The sequence below is a fragment of the Lissotriton helveticus genome, chromosome 6 (genome assembly GCF_964261635.1).
Source record: "Lissotriton helveticus chromosome 6, aLisHel1.1, whole genome shotgun sequence".
NCBI classification, from domain to species: Eukaryota; Metazoa; Chordata; class Amphibia; order Caudata; family Salamandridae; genus Lissotriton; species Lissotriton helveticus.
In genome coordinates, this window is record NC_136067.1 from 1,639,394,556 (window position 1) to 1,639,413,790 (window position 19,235).

The 19,235-nt window shown below is 45.5% G+C and overlaps 1 protein-coding gene across 1 annotated transcript in view; it reads left to right on the top strand.

Moving 5' to 3' along the window:
• CIMIP6 (ciliary microtubule inner protein 6) overlaps positions 1 to 2,501 on the top strand; it is a 245,957-nt gene extending 243,456 nt beyond the window's left edge. The window contains exon 5 of the mRNA XM_078647075.1: positions 1,295 to 2,501. Within this exon, the coding sequence (XP_078503201.1) occupies positions 1,295 to 1,783 (489 nt within the window). The 3' untranslated portion in view covers positions 1,784 to 2,501. The remainder of the gene's footprint in view (positions 1 to 1,294) is intronic.
• Positions 2,502 to 19,235: the final 16,734 nt, after the last annotated feature.

Sequence of the window (19,235 nt, forward strand, 5' to 3'; positions counted from 1 at the left end):
ATAGTCCATGAGATATTGATAGCTATACCCAAACCCCCTACCTCTTTTCTTTCCACAGTGATCGACACAGACTGTAAGGGCACTCGGATTATTCAGGTGACTGCGAGCACTTGTTTTACATTTCCTTGTGTCACTCTTTTCACTTCACTTATTATTAGTTCACGTTGTGCAGTAGCTCTAATTGTTTAGTTCTGGTCCTGATGAATGCAAGGACGTAATAGTCCCTATATTGCAGAAACATGTCGACCACCCTTACCTCAGGCAGTCTACATAATTAGACTGCTTAAGGTCGCACATATTTTTAATCTTGGTATTTCAGGCACACATAGAATAAATATTATCTTGTGCTTTCTTTAAACCAATTTTAATACACATTTTGTCTTGGTTTTCTTTCTCACTCACTTTTTCTTGCACTGCACACCCCAGTCCCATTTTCTTAGTCCACTCATTAACATCGAGTGGTAGACCACACTGTTAGTGTCTACACTTTCTGAGGGACCCCTTTCCACCGGGTTGACCTCTGATTGTGGCACTGATTTTCTCAGACGGGTGGTCCGGATAAAATCCCAAATGATGAAGGGCGGATCCGTATGGTGACTGATGGGTAATTTCCTCATCCTTTGAGAGCCTCCTGTGCCGTAACAATTTAGAGGTGCGGGTGCCTTGGGTAACTTCTTTATACTTCTGGGCGCTTTTTTTGAGACCCTCTGGTACCTTTTGTTGTTTACTGGTACGCTTGCACACCTGCACTTGCTTCTGCTTCTCTCCAGTTATTGTTTGAAGCATTAATGTGCGTGGTCCGGGTTACATTTCCTGGGGTGTTTCTCACAAATACTTTTTGTGTGAACCGACAAACATGGCTGATTAGTCAAAAATCGGACAGCTTATAAAAGCAGCAGTTACGTTTGCATCTATGGTAACCAGGAGATTTAAGAAATGAAATGTGATCCGAATCGCCTGCTGTAAGAAGAGAACCATATGCAAGTTACACCCTAGTTGGCGGGGGTTGTTGAATGGATCTAATTTGGGGGGGGGGGGATGTACATTCTGGTTTACTTTTTGCTCTTTCCCCTCCGAATCGCCCTGGGGAGCCTCAGTTGGCTGACAAACGAGTCATTATTCCCCTTTGCTTTCGGCTATCAGGCAGCTGGCTAACAGCCAGGTAAAAGGCACAGAAACAAGTGGATTCCATGCCAGCAGTTTAGCTAATAAATGAACTCAGAGCACGCACAGCTGCATCTACCAATTGCTTATGATCCCCTGTTTAACATCAATCCTGTTTCCCTTTTTCCAGCGCCATGGAGCCTTCGTGTGGAGAGAGATAAAACCGTCGAGTGGGCCGACGGGTCCCAGGGGAAGCAAAGTATTCCTGAGTGCGCTGGGGTCATGCTCACACCAAGAGCCAAACGGGGAGAAAGGAAACCGCGTGGAAAACAGCATGACCTCACCCACTGGCTGCCGGCAGCATTCCCAGCAGATGTTTGATTCCGACGCCCACTTATCGAAAACAGACCTCAGTGAAGCCGCCAGGGCCTATCCCAGAATTCCTGCGTCAGGACAGCGCGGTCCACGCATTTCTCAGACACCGGAAGCGGATGGAATGTGTCCCGCGGAGGTGGACGTGTGTCAGCCAATCACAGGGTCCCCCGATAAAGCACTTTGTAGTCGTCGTGTTACGTCTGCTGCCAGATTGCCGCAGCTGCCTCCTGCTACCTCAACCTGCACCGAGCCTTCTTTAGACGTCACAAAAAGCGACACTTCACCTGGCTCAGCTAAGTTGTGAGGAAAGAACACCGTACCCCCTCGAGGGTAAAGAGGCTGCACCGTGCTGTGATGTCTAAAATAATAACTATGTACCTTTTCTATAAGTTTGTTCACATGATTCTTATGGTATTTTAATAAAGTATTTGTGTGGAGAACACTTTCTGTATGGTGGCTTGGCGTCTTCTCGCTATTATTTGCACTATTACATATTTAAAACAATGCCACGTACAGTATTAGTAAAGGTCGCTGTTTATTCGAATGTTCAGAATATATAGGATGCCTGCTTTATTTCATCAGCCCAGGAAGACATCCACTGCAGAATGTATTTGATTGCTCACTTTACCCTTTAAGAAGAGTACTTGCCCGATTTGAGAAAGATGATTTCGGTGTTAAAAAAACCTTTTTGAATTATTTGCCTTTTGTTGTTTCTTCTGACGATTTTAATTCATTGCATGACTCCTCGAAATAATGTAACGCATGTAGAGGGATATTTTCCCGCATGCAACAAGAAAGGGAAGGGTAACATCAATAAAGTACAAAATATCGAAAAATATATCATTGTGTGTTTTCATTTGTACAGCAGAGCTTTTGCGAGAGAAAAATATTTGATGATCTAGAATTATTTGGAAATGAGCCAACGAGCTGGTTCACAAAAATATTTTTGAAAGTCGGAAATTGACTTATAGGTTGGTTTCATTCTGTTTTGCCAAAATTTTCATGAGTACACCTACGGTATTTTACGCACTCATGTGTGTTGTTAATCAGGTAGCTTCATGCAGGAAAGTGCAATAACACATTTGAACTTTTCTTCATAATAGGGAATTATTATTTCCGTGCATATACACCTTTGTCCTAAACCCCCATCTAACATGGGTGTGCTCCATTCACTTTCCACCCTGGAAAGCATTCTTAGTTGTGCTTTCCTCAGGAGTAGTTTCCTTGGACTTGGGTTTACCAACTAGGGAAGGGGCAAAGGATAAAAACTACAGAAAATACAGAGTGCTCAAGAACCCTGCTGGTTCCCGCCTCTTCATGCCGCCGGAAGTCAGGTGTGAAAAGGGAAGTGCAGGGGGCACCAACGTTTTAAAAGCTTAGTAGATCACGTCCATAGCCATCAGACTGGCCATAAAGGACACAGTTAACCACCAGCAGGCTAGTAGAAAATTAGCTGCTATGACAACTGGGAGGACTGAGCCATCCTCAGCCAGTTCAGCCCTGAAGCAGCCCCTATGGTGTGGTGCATAATTGTGTTGGCGTGTGTCGTGTTCTCCGACCCCCAGGAACACACAGGGACCGAGGACACTAGGACCCTGTGGGTCATGAGGGAGGTGACCAGGTCACCGGACACCACATCCGGTCAGGGGACAGGAAGAGGACAGAGATGGACGCGTGTAACCAGCTGCAAGGAGAATAACAATAAAGAATTGTGATTGCACCTACCAGTGTCCTGCGTGTGATTTGGGCTGCAGAGTGCATGCAGCGTAGATACGACAACTGGCGACGAAGGTTGAGAGACGAGCCGACGTGCATCTCGACGAGGAAAGGCGACGCTATCAGGAAGAACCAGGTGCCCACCCTGGATGTGCAGGAAGAAGAAGGAAAAAAAAAGCGACATCGGAGCCCACCCGACCGCCTCTGAGGAGCAACCGGCAAACTGCGGTAAGCGCGAAGGTCTCGAAATTGAGGCGCGAGCTCTCGCGAGAGTCTCGGCTGCCATTTTGGGATCAGGCGGCTGGACCAATAAGAGGCGAGATCGGGGAAGCGGCCATTTCTGAGTCAGGCGAGCGAGATTTCGATCGCGAAATCTCGCGAGAAGAGAGCGGCCATCTTAAAGAAAAGGACAATAGAAAGAAAGGCCATAGAAATCAACAGAGCGGCCATTACAAAGCCAGGCAAAGAAATAAAGAAGAAGAAAAAGACAAGAAAAGGACAAGGAAAGCCTAGAAAAGGCTAAAACAAAGCAGAAGAACAGAGGAAGAAGAAGAAAAAAAGGAAATAAAAGGGTCACAAGAGAAAAGAAAGTAGAAAAGGTCAAAATAAAGTAAAACTAAAGAAGAAGAAAAGGAAAAAGGTGATCAAAAGAAGAAAAGGAAAAAGGTGAACAAAAGAAGGAAAGGAAAAAAGAAAAAGGTGATCAGAAAAAGACAAGAAAAGGACAAGGAAAGCCTAGAAAAGGCTAAAACAAAGCAGAAGAACAGAGGAAGAAGAAGAAAAAAAGGAAATAAAAGGGACACAAGAGAAAAGAAAGTAGAAAAGGTCAATATAAAGTAAAACTAAAGAAGAAGAAAAAGAAAAAGGTGATCAAAAGAAGAAAAGGAAAAAGGTGAACAAAAGAAGAAAGAGCAGAAAAAGGGAAGAAGGCAAGAATGGCAGATCCAAAGCCCAGCGCAGAATACAGGAGCCCACTACCGTTCAACTTATCGGAGCCACAGACAGGAATAAGGTGGGAGAAGTGGATCAGACGGTTTGAAAGATACGTAGAAGATACCGATGTAGCAGACGGAAAGAAACGAGGGCTACTGCTGAACTTAGCAGGGGATGACGTTGAAGAACTTCTGGTGACACTGCCTACCGAAGAAACAAAAACATATGAACAACTAAAGAAATGCCTAACAGCTAAATTCGACCCACAACGAAACATTGACTTCGAACGATATACATTTACCGTTGCGTGTCAACGAGCCGGCGAAACACTAGATGACTTCGCGACAAGGCTGAGAAAATTGGTGACACATTGTGAGTTCGACAAATTCGATAACGAGCAAGCAATAAGGCTGAGAATCATAGAAGGCTGTCGCGACACAGGATTCAGAGCGAGAATACTCAAGGAACCACCTCATTGGAGAACATCCTGTCACTAGCGAGAGCAGAGGCGAGAGCAACGGAACATGCCAAGGAAATGGAAAGAGGGAAGAGCGTTGAAATCGAAAACGCACACTTCACGACAAACAGAGATCGCCCAGGCCGATGGAAGAATGACTGGAGGGAACAAAAGGAAAGGAGACAACCTGAAGGAACATGCTACAAGTGCGGAATGGGATTTCCTCACAGAGGCACATGCCCAGCGTTTGGCCAGACGTGCAGAAGATGTGGTGGAAGAAATCAGTACGCCAGTATGTGCCATGGTGCACAAGTCAGAGGCGACAAGGAAAGAACAGGAAGACAACAGGAGTCGACAACAAGATACGTCAGGTATGTCGACAACGAAAGGAGAAGTCTGTCACGAGGGTCAAGCGAAGAAGAGGAAGAAGAGAAAGTGGAAAGATTATACCACATGTCGGAGGTGCACACAGAGCCAGCAGACAAAAGCACCCAAGGAACGACAGACAATGCAAAGATAAGAGTAGGAGCGCATGAAGTAGACTTTGTACTGGACAGTGGTGCAACGTGCAACGTCATGTGTGTATCAGAGTACGAGAAAATGGAAGTAAAGCCGACACTGAGAGCGTCCAAGGTCAAAGTCTTTACCTGGGGGGCAAGGAAAGAGGTAACGAACTTGGGAAAATTCACAGAGGAACTGAGGTACAAGGACAAAATAAACAAGGAGGACATTCATGTTCTAAAAGGCGATGTCCCTGGACCATGCCTGATGAGCAACAGCACCGCTCAAACGATGGGCCTTATAACGATGACATATGAAAAAGACAACAGACATGCTGAGAGCAAGCGAAGAGAAGACGTAGGGAACAGAGAAAGAGGAAGAGAACAAAAAATAATGATTGAGGGAACAAACACAACAAAGGGCGGCCGTAGAAAGAGAGGAGCAAGAAGCAAAACGGAGGGCGGAGAACAACGATCAACACGAAGAGAGGCTGACAGAAAGAGAGCAGACGGAGGACAACTGAAAGGCAGAAGCAACGATGATGGCAGGAAATGACGACCAAGGAAGGGATGCAAGGGGACAAAGAGACTACGTAGAAAAACGTAGGAAACAGAGACTGGGGAGAAGGGTCAACGAGACTGACAGACTCTCTCTCTCTCTCTCTCTCTCTCTCTCTCTCTCTCTCTCTCTCTCTCTCTCTCTCTCTCTCTCTCTCTCTCTCTTTCTTTTCTCACCACGACACTGAGCAGGAGAATGGCATCATGAACACTTGTTTGCAACAAAGGGGGAGATGTAGTGACCTGACAAATAGGGACCGAGGACACTAGGACCCTGTGGGTCATGAGGGAGGTGACCAGGTCACCGGACACCACATCCGGTCAGGGGACAGGAAGAGGACAGTTTGGACTAGGACGAGGACAGAGATGGACGCGTGTAACCAGCTGCAAGGAGAATAACAATAAAGAATTGTGATTGCACCTACCAGTGTCCTGCGTGTGATTTGGGCTGCAGAGTGCATGCAGCGTAGATACGACACGAGCCTTCTTTAGACGTCACAAAAAGCGACACTTGTTCACCTCCTGATAGTAAAGGCCACAACATCACCTGGCTCAGCTAAGTTGTGAGGAAAGAACACCGTACCCCCTCGAGGGTAAAGAGGCTGCACCGTGCTGTGATGTCTAAAATAATAACTATGTACCTTTTCTATAAGTTTGTTCACATGATTCTTATGGTATTTTAATACAGTATTTGTGTGGAGAACACTTTCTGTATGGTGGCTTGGCGTCTTCTCGCTATTATTTGCACTATTACATATTTAAAACAATGCCACGTACAGTATTAGTAAAGGTCGCTGTTTATTCGAATGTTCAGAATATATAGGATGCCTGCTTTATTTCATCAGCCCAGGAAGACATCCACTGCAGAATGTATTTGATTGCTCACTTTACCCTTTAAGAAGAGTACTTGCCCGATTTGAGAAAGATGATTTCGGTGTTAAAAAAACCTTTTTGAATTATTTGCCTTTTGTTGTTTCTTCTGACGATTTTAATTCATTGCATGACTCCTCGAAATAATGTAACGCATGTAGAGGGATATTTTCCCGCATGCAACAAGAAAGGGAAGGGTAACATCAATAAAGTACAAAATATCGAAAAATATATCATTGTGTGTTTTCATTTGTACAGCAGAGCTTTTGCGAGAGAAAAATATTTGATGATCTAGAATTATTTGGAAATGAGCCAACGAGCTGGTTCACAAAAATATTTTTGAAAGTCGGAAATTGACTTATAGGTTGGTTTCATTCTGTTTTGCCAAAATTTTCATGAGTACACCTACGGTATTTTACGCACTCATGTGTGTTGTTAATCAGGTAGCTTCATGCAGGAAAGTGCAATAACACATTTGAACTTTTCTTCATAATAGGGAATTATTATTTCCGTGCATATACCCTTTGTCCTACACCCCCATCTAACATGGGTGTGCTCCATTCACTTTCCACCCTGGAAAGCATTCTTAGTTGTGCTTTCCTCAGGAGTAGTTTCCTTGGACTTGGGTTTACCAACTAGGGAAGGGGCAAAGGATAAAAACTACAGAAAATACAGAGTGCTCAAGAACCCTGCTGGTTCCCGCCTCTTCATGCCGCCGGAAGTCAGGTGTGAAAAGGGAAGTGCAGGGGGCACCAACGTTTTAAAAGCTTAGTAGATCACGTCCATAGCCATCAGACTGGCCATAAAGGACACAGTTAACCACCAGCAGGCTAGTAGAAAATTAGCTGCTATGACGACTGGGAGGACTGAGCCATCCTCAGCCAGTTCAGCCCTGAAGCAGCCCCTATGGTGTGGTGCATAATTGTGTTGGCGTGTGTCGTGTTCTCCGACCCCCAGGAACACACAGGGACCGAGGACACTAGGACCCTGTGGGTCATGAGGGAGGTGACCAGGTCACCGGACACCACATCCGGTCAGGGGACAGGAAGAGGACAGAGATGGACGCGTGTAACCAGCTGCAAGGAGAATAACAATAAAGAATTGTGATTGCACCTACCAGTGTCCTGCGTGTGATTTGGGCTGCAGAGTGCATGCAGCGTAGATACGACAACTGGCGACGAAGGTTGAGAGACGAGCCGACGTGCATCTCGACGAGGAAAGGCGACGCTATCAGGAAGAACCAGGTGCCCACCCTGGATGTGCAGGAAGAAGAAGGAAAAAAAAAGCGACATCGGAGCCCACCCGACCGCCTCTGAGGAGCAACCGGCAAACTGCGGTAAGCGCGAAGGTCTCGAAATTGAGGCGCGAGCTCTCGCGAGAGTCTCGGCTGCCATTTTGGGATCAGGCGGCTGGACCAATAAGAGGCGAGATCGGGGAAGCGGCCATTTCTGAGTCAGGCGAGCGAGATTTCGATCGCGAAATCTCGCGAGAAGAGAGCGGCCATCTTAAAGAAAAGGACAATAGAAAGAAAGGCCATAGAAATCAACAGAGCGGCCATTACAAAGCCAGGCAAAGAAATAAAGAAGAAGAAAAAGACAAGAAAAGGACAAGGAAAGCCTAGAAAAGGCTAAAACAAAGCAGAAGAACAGAGGAAGAAGAAGAAAAAAAGGAAATAAAAGGGTCACAAGAGAAAAGAAAGTAGAAAAGGTCAAAATAAAGTAAAACTAAAGAAGAAGAAAAGGAAAAAGGTGATCAAAAGAAGAAAAGGAAAAAGGTGAACAAAAGAAGGAAAGGAAAAAAGAAAAAGGTGATCAGAAAAAGACAAGAAAAGGACAAGGAAAGCCTAGAAAAGGCTAAAACAAAGCAGAAGAACAGAGGAAGAAGAAGAAAAAAAGGAAATAAAAGGGACACAAGAGAAAAGAAAGTAGAAAAGGTCAATATAAAGTAAAACTAAAGAAGAAGAAAAAGAAAAAGGTGATCAAAAGAAGAAAAGGAAAAAGGTGAACAAAAGAAGAAAGAGCAGAAAAAGGGAAGAAGGCAAGAATGGCAGATCCAAAGCCCAGCGCAGAATACAGGAGCCCACTACCGTTCAACTTATCGGAGCCACAGACAGGAATAAGGTGGGAGAAGTGGATCAGACGGTTTGAAAGATACGTAGAAGATACCGATGTAGCAGACGGAAAGAAACGAGGGCTACTGCTGAACTTAGCAGGGGATGACGTTGAAGAACTTCTGGTGACACTGCCTACCGAAGAAACAAAAACATATGAACAACTAAAGAAATGCCTAACAGCTAAATTCGACCCACAACGAAACATTGACTTCGAACGATATACATTTACCGTTGCGTGTCAACGAGCCGGCGAAACACTAGCTGACTTCGCGACAAGGCTGAGAAAATTGGTGACACATTGTGAGTTCGACAAATTCGATAACGAGCAAGCAATAAGGCTGAGAATCATAGAAGGCTGTCGCGACACAGGATTCAGAGCGAGAATACTCAAGGAACCACCTCATTGGAGAACATCCTGTCACTAGCGAGAGCAGAGGCGAGAGCAACGGAACATGCCAAGGAAATGGAAAGAGGGAAGAGCGTTGAAATCGAAAACGCACACTTCACGACAAACAGAGATCGCCCAGGCCGATGGAAGAATGACTGGAGGGAACAAAAGGAAAGGAGACAACCTGAAGGAACATGCTACAAGTGCGGAATGGGATTTCCTCACAGAGGCACATGCCCAGCGTTTGGCCAGACGTGCAGAAGATGTGGTGGAAGAAATCAGTACGCCAGTATGTGCCATGGTGCACAAGTCAGAGGCGACAAGGAAAGAACAGGAAGACAACAGGAGTCGACAACAAGATACGTCAGGTATGTCGACAACGAAAGGAGAAGTCTGTCACGAGGGTCAAGCGAAGAAGAGGAAGAAGAGAAAGTGGAAAGATTATACCACATGTCGGAGGTGCACACAGAGCCAGCAGACAAAAGCACCCAAGGAACGACAGACAATGCAAAGATAAGAGTAGGAGCGCATGAAGTAGACTTTGTACTGGACAGTGGTGCAACGTGCAACGTCATGTGTGTATCAGAGTACGAGAAAATGGAAGTAAAGCCGACACTGAGAGCGTCCAAGGTCAAAGTCTTTACCTGGGGGGCAAGGAAAGAGGTAACGAACTTGGGAAAATTCACAGAGGAACTGAGGTACAAGGACAAAATAAACAAGGAGGACATTCATGTTCTAAAAGGCGATGTCCCTGGACCATGCCTGATGAGCAACAGCACCGCTCAAACGATGGGCCTTATAACGATGACATATGAAAAAGACAACAGACATGCTGAGAGCAAGCGAAGAGAAGACGTAGGGAACAGAGAAAGAGGAAGAGAACAAAAAATAATGAGTGAGGGAACAAACACAACAAAGGGCGGCCGTAGAAAGAGAGGAGCAAGAAGCAAAACGGAGGGCGGAGAACAACGATCAACACGAAGAGAGGCTGACAGAAAGAGAGCAGACGGAGGACAACTGAAAGGCAGAAGCAACGATGATGGCAGGAAATGACGACCAAGGAAGGGATGCAAGGGGACAAAGAGACTACGTAGAAAAACGTAGGAAACAGAGACTGGGGAGAAGGGTCGACGAGACTGACAGACTCTCTCTCTCTCTCTCTCTCTCTCTCTCTCTCTCTCTCTCTCTCTCTCTCTCTCTCTCTCTCTCTCTCTCTTTTCTTTTCTCACCACGACACTGAGCAGGAGAATGGCATCATGAACACTTGTTTGCAACAAAGGGGGAGATGTAGTGACCTGACAAATAGGGACCGAGGACACTAGGACCCTGTGGGTCATGAGGGAGGTGACCAGGTCACCGGACACCACATCCGGTCAGGGGACAGGAAGAGGACAGTTTGGACTAGGACGAGGACAGAGATGGACGCGTGTAACCAGCTGCAAGGAGAATAACAATAAAGAATTGTAATTGCACCTACCAGTGTCCTGCGTGTGATTTGGGCTGCAGAGTGCATGCAGCGTAGATACGACACGAGCCTTCTTTAGACGTCACAAAAAGCGACACTTGTTCACCTCCTGATAGTAATGGCCACAACATCACCTGGCTCAGCTAAGTTGTGAGGAAAGAACACCGTACCCCCTCGAGGGTAAAGAGGCTGCACCGTGCTGTGATGTCTAAAATAATAACTATGTACCTTTTCTATAAGTTTGTTCACATGATTCTTAAGGTATTTTAATATAGTATTTGTGTGGAGAACACTTTCTGTATGGTGGCTTGGCGTCTTCTCGCTATTATTTGCACTATTACATATTTAAAACAATGCCACGTACAGTATTAGTAAAGGTCGCTGTTTATTCGAATGTTCAGAATATATAGGATGCCTGCTTTATTTCATCAGCCCAGGAAGACATCCACTGCAGAATGTATTTGATTGCTCACTTTACCCTTTAAGAAGAGTACTTGCCCGATTTGAGAAAGATGATTTCGGTGTTAAAAAAACCTTTTTGAATTATTTGCCTTTTGTTGTTTCTTCTGACGATTTTAATTCATTGCATGACTCCTCGAAATAATGTAACGCATGTAGAGGGATATTTTCCCGCATGCAACAAGAAAGGGAAGGGTAACATCAATAAAGTACAAAATATCGAAAAATATATCATTGTGTGTTTTCATTTGTACAGCAGAGCTTTTGCGAGAGAAAAATATTTGATGATCTAGAATTATTTGGAAATGAGCCAACGAGCTGGTTCACAAAAATATTTTTGAAAGTCGGAAATTGACTTATAGGTTGGTTTCATTCTGTTTTGCCAAAATTTTCATGAGTACACCTACGGTATTTTACGCACTCATGTGTGTTGTTAATCAGGTAGCTTCATGCAGGAAAGTGCAATAACACATTTGAACTTTTCTTCATAATAGGGAATTATTATTTCCGTGCATATACCCTTTGTCCTACACCCCCATCTAACATGGGTGTGCTCCATTCACTTTCCACCCTGGAAAGCATTCTTAGTTGTGCTTTCCTCAGGAGTAGTTTCCTTGGACTTGGGTTTACCAACTAGGGAAGGGGCAAAGGATAAAAACTACAGAAAATACAGAGTGCTCAAGAACCCTGCTGGTTCCCGCCTCTTCATGCCGCCGGAAGTCAGGTGTGAAAAGGGAAGTGCAGGGGGCACCAACGTTTTAAAAGCTTAGTAGATCACGTCCATAGCCATCAGACTGGCCATAAAGGACACAGTTAACCACCAGCAGGCTAGTAGAAAATTAGCTGCTATGACAACTGGGAGGACTGAGCCATCCTCAGCCAGTTCAGCCCTGAAGCAGCCCCTATGGTGTGGTGCATAATTGTGTTGGCGTGTGTCGTGTTCTCCGACCCCCAGGAACACACAGGGACCGAGGACACTAGGACCCTGTGGGTCATGAGGGAGGTGACCAGGTCACCGGACAACACATCCGGTCAGGGGACAGGAAGAGGACAGAGATGGACGCGTGTAACCAGCTGCAAGGAGAATAACAATAAAGAATTGTGATTGCACCTACCAGTGTCCTGCGTGTGATTTGGGCTGCAGAGTGCATGCAGCGTAGATACGACAACTGGCGACGAAGGTTGAGAGACGAGCCGACGTGCATCTCGACGAGGAAAGGCGACGCTATCAGGAAGAACCAGGTGCCCACCCTGGATGTGCAGGAAGAAGAAGGAAAAAAAAAGCGACATCGGAGCCCACCCGACCGCCTCTGAGGAGCAACCGGCAAACTGCGGTAAGCGCGAAGGTCTCGAAATTGAGGCGCGAGCTCTCGCGAGAGTCTCGGCTGCCATTTTGGGATCAGGCGGCTGGACCAATAAGAGGCGAGATCGGGGAAGCGGCCATTTCTGAGTCAGGCGAGCGAGATTTCGATCGCGAAATCTCGCGAGAAGAGAGCGGCCATCTTAAAGAAAAGGACAATAGAAAGAAAGGCCATAGAAATCAACAGAGCGGCCATTACAAAGCCAGGCAAAGAAATAAAGAAGAAGAAAAAGACAAGAAAAGGACAAGGAAAGCCTAGAAAAGGCTAAAACAAAGCAGAAGAACAGAGGAAGAAGAAGAAAAAAAGGAAATAAAAGGGACACAAGAGAAAAGAAAGTAGAAAAGGTCAAAATAAAGTAAAACTAAAGAAGAAGAAAAGGAAAAAGGTGATAAAAAGAAGAAAAGGAAAAAGGTGAACAAAAGAAGGAAAGGAAAAAAGAAAAAGGTGATCAGAAAAAGACAAGAAAAGGACAAGGAAAGCCTAGAAAAGGCTAAAACAAAGCAGAAGAACAGAGGAAGAAGAAGAAAAAAAGGAAATAAAAGGGACACAAGAGAAAAGAAAGTAGAAAAGGTCAATATAAAGTAAAACTAAAGAAGAAGAAAAAGAAAAAGGTGATCAAAAGAAGAAAAGGAAAAAGGTGAACAAAAGAAGAAAGAGCAGAAAAAGGGAAGAAGGCAAGAATGGCAGATCCAAAGCCCAGCGCACAATACAGGAGCCCACTACCGTTCAACTTATCGGAGCCACAGACAGGAATAAGGTGGGAGAAGTGGATCAGACGGTTTGAAAGATACGTAGAAGATACCGATGTAGCAGACGGAAAGAAACGAGGGCTACTGCTGAACTTAGCAGGGGATGACGTTGAAGAACTTCTGGTGACACTGCCTACCGAAGAAACAAAAACATATGAACAACTAAAGAAATGCCTAACAGCTAAATTCGACCCACAACGAAACATTGACTTCGAACGATATACATTTACCGTTGCGTGTCAACGAGCCGGCGAAACACTAGATGACTTCGCGACAAGGCTGAGAAAATTGGTGACACATTGTGAGTTCGACAAATTCGATAACGAGCAAGCAATAAGGCTGAGAATCATAGAAAGGCTGTCGCGACACAGGATTCAGAGCGAGAATACTCAAGGAACCAACCTCATTGGAGAACATCCTGTCACTAGCGAGAGCAGAGGCGAGAGCAATGGAACATGCCAAGGAAATGGAAAGAGGGAAGAGCGTTGAAATCGAAAACGCACACTTCACGACAAACAGAGATCGCCCAGGCCGATGGAAGAATGACTGGAGGGAACAAAAGGAAAGGAGACAACCTGAATGAACATGCTACAAGTGCGGAATGGGATTTCCTCACAGAGGCACATGCCCAGCGTTTGGCCAGACGTGCAGAAGATGTGGTGGAAGAAATCAGTACGCCAGTATGTGCCATGGTGCACAAGTCAGAGGCGACAAGGAAAGAACAGGAAGACAACAGGAGTCGACAACAAGATACGTCAGGTATGTCGACAACGAAAGGAGAAGTCTGTCACGAGGGTCAAGCGAAGAAGAGGAAGAAGAGAAAGTGGAAAGATTATACCACATGTCGGAGGTGCACACAGAGCCAGCAGACAAAAGCACCCAAGGAAAGACAGACAATGCAAAGATAAGAGTAGGAGCGCATGAAGTAGACTTTGTACTGGACAGTGGTGCAACGTGCAACGTCATGTGTGTATCAGAGTACGAGAAAATGGAAGTAAAGCCGACACTGAGAGCGTCCAAGGTCAAAGTCTTTACCTGGGGGGCAAGGAAAGAGGTAACGAACTTGGGAAAATTCACAGAGGAACTGAGGTACAAGGACAAAATAAACAAGGAGGACATTCATGTTCTAAAAGGCGATGTCCCTGGACCATGCCTGATGAGCAACAGCACCGCTCAAACGATGGGCCTTATAACGATGACATATGAAAAAGACAACAGACATGCTGAGAGCAAGCGAAGAGAAGACGTAGGGAACAGAGAAAGAGGAAGAGAACAAAAAATAATGAGTGAGGGAACAAACACAACAAAGGGCGGCCGTAGAAAGAGAGGAGCAAGAAGCAAAATGGAGGGCGGAGAACAACGATCAACACGAAGAGAGGCTGACAGAAAGAGAGCAGACGGAGGACAACTGAAAGGCAGAAGCAACGATGATGGCAGGAAATGACGACCAAGGAAGGGATGCAAGGGGACAAAGAGACTACGTAGAAAAACGTAGGAAACAGAGACTGGGGAGAAGGGTCGACGAGACTGACAGACTCTCTCTCTCTCTCTCTCTCTCTCTCTCTCTCTCTCTCTCTCTCTCTCTCTCTCTCTCTCTCTCTCTCTCTTTTCTTTTCTCACCACGACACTGAGCAGGAGAATGGCATCATGAACACTTGTTTGCAACAAAGGGGGAGATGTAGTGACCTGACAAATAGGGACCGAGGACACTAGGACCCTGTGGGTCATGAGGGAGGTGACCAGGTCACCGGACACCACATCCGGTCAGGGGACAGGAAGAGGACAGTTTGGACTAGGACGAGGACAGAGATGGACGCGTGTAACCAGCTGCAAGGAGAATAACAATAAAGAATTGTGATTGCACCTACCAGTGTCCTGCGTGTGATTTGGGCTGCAGAGTGCATGCAGCGTAGATACGACACGAGCCTTCTTTAGACGTCACAAAAAGCGACACTTGTTCACCTCCTGATAGTAATGGCCACAACATCACCTGGCTCAGCTAAGTTGTGAGGAAAGAACACCGTACCCCCTCGAGGGTAAAGAGGCTGCACCGTGCTGTGATGTCTAAAATAATAACTATGTACCTTTTCTATAAGTTTGTTCACATGATTCTTATGGTATTTTAATACAGTATTTGTGTGGAGAACACTTTCTGTATGGTGGCTTGGCGTCTTCTCGCTATTATTTGCACTATTACATATTTAAAACAATGCCACGTACAGTATTAGTAAAGGTCGCTGTTTATTCGAATGTTCAGAATATATAGGATGCCTGCTTTATTTCATCAGCCCAGGAAGACATCCACTGCAGAATGTATTTGATTGCTCACTTTACCCTTTAAGAAGAGTACTTGCCCGATTTGAGAAAGATGATTTCGGTGTTAAAAAAACCTTTTTGAATTATTTGCCTTTTGTTGTTTCTTCTGACGATTTTAATTCATTGCATGACTCCTCGAAATAATGTAACGCATGTAGAGGGATATTTTCCCGCATGCAACAAGAAAGGGAAGGGTAACATCAATTTAGTACAAAATATCGAAAAATATATCATTGTGTGTTTTCATTTGTACAGCAGAGCTTTTGCGAGAGAAAAATATTTGATGATCTAGAATTATTTGGAAATGAGCCAACGAGCTGGTTCACAAAAATATTTTTGAAAGTCGGAAATTGACTTATAGGTTGGTTTCATTCTGTTTTGCCAAAATTTTCATGAGTACACCTACGGTATTTTACGCACTCATGTGTGTTGTTAATCAGGTAGCTTCATGCAGGAAAGTGCAATAACACATTTGAACTTTTCTTCATAATAGGGAATTATTATTTCCGTGCATATACCCTTTGTCCTACACCCCCATCTAACATGGGTGTGCTCCATTCACTTTCCACCCTGGAAAGCATTCTTAGTTGTGCTTTCCTCAGGAGTAGTTTCCTTGGACTTGGGTTTACCAACTAGGGAAGGGGCAAAGGATAAAAACTACAGAAAATACAGAGTGCTCAAGAACCCTGCTGGTTCCCGCCTCTTCATGCCGCCGGAAGTCAGGTGTGAAAAGGGAAGTGCAGGGGGCACCAACGTTTTAAAAGCTTAGTAGATCACGTCCATAGCCATCAGACTGGCCATAAAGGACACAGTTAACCACCAGCAGGCTAGTAGAAAATTAGCTGCTATGACGACTGGGAGGACTGAGCCATCCTCAGCCAGTTCAGCCCTGAAGCAGCCCCTATGGTGTGGTGCATAATTGTGTTGGCGTGTGTCGTGTTCTCCGATCCCCAGGAACACACAGGGACCGAGGACACTAGGACCCTGTGGGTCATGAGGGAGGTGACCAGGTCACCGGACACCACATCCGGTCAGGGGACAGGAAGAGGACAGAGATCGACGCGTGTAACCAGCTGCAAGGAGAATAACAATAAAGAATTGTGATTGCACCTACCAGTGTCCTGCGTGTGATTTGGGCTGCAGAGTGCATGCAGCGTAGATACGACAACTGGCGACGAAGGTTGAGAGACGAGCCGACGTGCATCTCGACGAGGAAAGGCAACGCTATCAGGAAGAACCAGGTGCCCACCCTGGATGTGCAGGAAGAAGAAGGGAAAAAAAAGCGACATCGGAGCCCACCCGACCGCCTCTGATGAGCAACCGGCAAACTGCGGTAAGCGCGAAGGTCTCGAAATTGAGGCGCGAGCTCTCGCGAGAGTCTCGGCTGCCATTTTGGAATCAGGCGGCTGGACCAATAAGAGGCGAGATCGGGGAAGCGGCCATTTCTGAGTCAGGCGAGCGAGAGTTCGATCGCGAAATCTCGCGAGAAGAGAGCGGCCATCTTAAAGAAAAGGACAATAGAAAGAAAGGGCATAGAAATCAACAGAGCGGCCATTACAAAGCCAGGCAAAGAAATAAAGAAGAAGAAAAAGACAAGAAAAGGACAAGGAAAGCCTAGAAAAGGCTAAAACAAAGCAGAAGAACAGAGGAAGAAGAAGAAAAAAAGGAAATAAAAGGGACACAAGAGAAAAGAAAGTAGAAAAGGTCAAAATAAAGTAAAACTAAAGAAGAAGAAAAGGAAAAAGGTGATCAAAAGAAGAAAAGGAAAAAGGTGAACAAAAGAAGGAAAGGAAAAAAGAAAAAGGTGATCAGAAAAAGACAAGAAAAGGACAAGGAAAGCCTAGAAAAGGCTAAAACAAAGCAGAAGAACAGAGGAAGAAGAAGAAAAAAAGGAAATAAAAGGGACACAAGAGAAAAGAAAGTAGAAAAGGTAAATATAAAGTAAAACTAAAGAAGAAGAAAAAGAAAAAGGTGATCAAAAGAAGAAAAGGAAAAAGGTGAACAAAAGAAGAAAGAGCAGAAAAAGGGAAGAAGGCAAGAATGGCAGATCCAAAGCCCAGCGCACAATACAGGAGCCCACTACCGTTCAACTTATCGGAGCCACAGACAGGAATAAGGTGGGAGAAGTGGATCAGACGGTTTGAAAGATACGTAGAAGATACCGATGTAGCAGACGGAAAGAAACGAGGGCTACTGCTGAACTTAGCAGGGGATGACGTTGAAGAACTTCTGGTGACACTGCCTACCGAAGAAACAAAAACATATGAACAACTAAAGAAATGCCTAACAGCTAAATTCGACCCACAACGAAACATTGACTTCGAACGATATACATTTACCGTTGCGTGTCAACGAGCCGGCGAAACACTAGATGACTTCGCGACAAGGCTGAGAAAATTGGTGACACATTGTGAGTTCGACAAATTCGATAACGAGCAAGCAATAAGGCTGAGAATCATAGAAGGCTGTCGCGACACAGGATTCAGAGCGAGAATACTCAAGGAACCGACCTCATTGGAGAACATCCTGTCACTAGCGAGAGCAGAGGCGAGAGCAACGGAACATGCCAAGGAAATGGAAAGAGGGAAGAGCGTTGAAATCGAAAACGCGCACTTCACGACAAACAGAGATCGCCCAGGCCGATGGAAGAATGACTGGAGGGAACAAAAGGAAAGGAGACAACCTGAAGGAACATGCTACAAGTACGGAATGGGATTTCCTCACAGAGGCACATGCCCAGCGTTTGGCCAGACGTGCAGAAGATGTGGTGGAAGAAATCACTACGGCAGTATGTGCCATGGTGCACAAGTCAGAGGCGACAAGGAAAGAACAGGAAGACAACAGGAGTCGACAACATGATACGTCGGGTATGTCGACAACGAAAGGAGAAGTCTGTCACGAGGGTCAAGCGAAGAAGAGGAAGAAGAGAAAGTGGAAAGATTATACCACATGTCGGAGGTGCACACAGAGCCAGCAGACAAAAGCACCCAAGGAAAGACAGACAATGCAAAGATAAGAGTAGGAGCGCATGAAGCAGACTTTGTACTGGACAGTGGTGCAACGTGCAACGTCATGTGTGTATCAGAGTACGAGAAAATGGAAGTAAAGCCGACACTGAGAGCGTCCAAGGTCAAAGTCTTTACCTGGGGGGCAAGGAAAGAGGTAACGAACTTGGGAAAATTCACAGAGGAACTGAGGTACAAGGACAAAATAAACAAGGAGGACATTCATGTTCTAAAAGGCGATGTCCCTGGACCATGCCTGATGAGCAACAGCACCGCTCAAACGATGGGCCTTATAACGATGACATATGAAAAAGACAACAGACATGCTGAGAGCAAGCGAAGAGAAGACGTAGGGAACAGAGAAAGAGGAAGAGAACAAAAAAGAATGAGTGAGGGAACAAACACAACAAAGGGCGGCCGTAGAAAGAGAGGAGCAAGAAGCAAAACGGAGGGCGGAGAACAACGATCAACACGAAGAGAGGCTGACAGAAAGAGAGCAGACGGAGGACAACTGAAAGGCAGAAGCAACGATGATGGCAGGAAACGACGACCAAGGAAGGGATGCAAGGGGACAAAGAGACTACGTAGAAAAACGTAGGAAACAGAGACTGGGGAGAAGGGTCGACGAGACTGACAGACTGTCTCTCTCTCTCTCTCTCTCTCTCTCTCTCTCTCTCTCTCTCTCTCTCTCTCTCTCTCTTTTCTTTTCTCACCACGACACTGAGCAGGAGAATGGCATCATGAACACTTGTTTGCAACAAAGGGGGAGATGTAGTGACCTGACAAATAGGGACCGAGGACACTAGGACCCTGTGGGTCATGAGGGAGGTGACCAGGTCACCGGACACCACATCCGGTCAGGGGAC